This window comes from Echiichthys vipera, assembly GCF_963691815.1.
Source record: "Echiichthys vipera genome assembly, chromosome: 1".
Lineage (NCBI taxonomy): Eukaryota > Metazoa > Chordata > Actinopteri > Perciformes > Trachinidae > Echiichthys > Echiichthys vipera.
Window position 1 is genome coordinate 39,189,175 of NC_139826.1, and position 1,326 is coordinate 39,190,500.

The 1,326-nt window shown below is 47.8% G+C and overlaps 1 protein-coding gene across 1 annotated transcript in view; it reads right to left on the reverse strand.

Moving 5' to 3' along the window:
* Nucleotides 1-254: 254 nt before the first annotated feature.
* The window catches only part of dapk2a (death-associated protein kinase 2a), a 22,002-nt gene continuing 20,930 nt past the window's right edge, over nt 255-1,326 (reverse strand). The window contains exon 9 of the mRNA XM_083918425.1: nt 255-1,282. Within this exon, the coding sequence (XP_083774551.1) occupies nt 626-1,282 (657 nt within the window). The 3' untranslated portion in view covers nt 255-625. The remainder of the gene's footprint in view (nt 1,283-1,326) is intronic.

Consider the following 1,326-nt stretch of genomic DNA (forward strand, 5'->3'; position numbering starts at 1 on the left):
TACAATCTGGCACATTTACATGTACTTTGTATATGTTCATTAATGTGCATTGTCCTGAAATAATAAAATAAAATAAAATAAATAAATAATTAACTCATTAATGCAAAGTATAAAAACTTCCTCTGCTGAATCATTTATTCATTTCCCCTGAGGTTGAACAAAATGGTGTTCTCTAACACATTAACACACACAATAAATACAATTATACTTGAAAAGATTGGGCCGTGTGTGAGGACGTTAAAGTTATTATTTTCAGTGTAAATACGATAACACTTCTGCCAAATATGTATGTGTAGCACCAGAGATCATCCTTTACACAGTCCTAACTGAAGATGAATGTAAATATTATTTGCATATTCAGCTTGCCTTCTCTGTTTTTAAGAAAAAACATATTTGTTTGTCAAAGTAACGCTTGTGTAGTTCTGTAAAGGACGCCGCAGCTGTAATTCCTTAAGAAAGTACAGAGTCAGGGAAACAGTTCAGGGGTTTTTAATCGCTGCTTCTCGTGAACATCCTGAGTGTCGACTGAAGTCAGACGGCACCACGGGCCCAACAGTCCTCCCTGCTGTGACTGTTAGAAGTCAGCGTCATGGTTTTTAAAGGTTTTCTAACGACTGTGAAGCTTTTATCTCTGCTGTCCGCTCTCAAAGTCTAGGTTGATGCCGGACAGCAGCTCTCCCCCACAGGAGCGGCTCAGCAGCTCCTTCAGGGCTTCGTTCACGTCGCTGTTGAAGACGGTGGAGAAGCTGCAGTTGGGGAAGCCTCCGCCACCTCCGTCGATGGGAAACGAACCCATCACCTCCTGCACCCACTTCAGCTCGTTGCTGAGCTCCAGGCGCAGTGCGTCGAAGTGGTTCTGCCTCTCCTGGTAGCGGCTGCTGACGGCCCCGAGGCTGCCGCTGAAGGCCTGCATGTCGTCCTGCAGGCTCCTCTTGAAGGCCTCCACCTTGCGGAACTCGTAGCGGATTTGCGAGAGCTCGTGGCGCACGTCTTCACTCTCCTCCTTGTACCAGGCCTCCTTCTCGTTGTATATGGACACCATGGCGTCGATGTCTTCCTGCAGAGAGTCGTGGGCCGCTGCCAGGCTGACGAAGGAGCTCTCCATCTGGTCAATGTCCTCCACCACCTGAGCAAAGCGCTCGAAATTCACATAGGTGTTGTTGGGTGGCATGCTTGAGTGGGACTTGATAGTGTACTCCCTCAGACGCTTGGTCTTCAGCTGGCGACGCTCCCGTTTCTTCGGCTCCTGGGCTTTGTTTGCCTCCTCCTTATGCTCATTGGACTTCAGGGTTAAAAGAAGGGAGAGTTAGGAGGCGCACTCACACT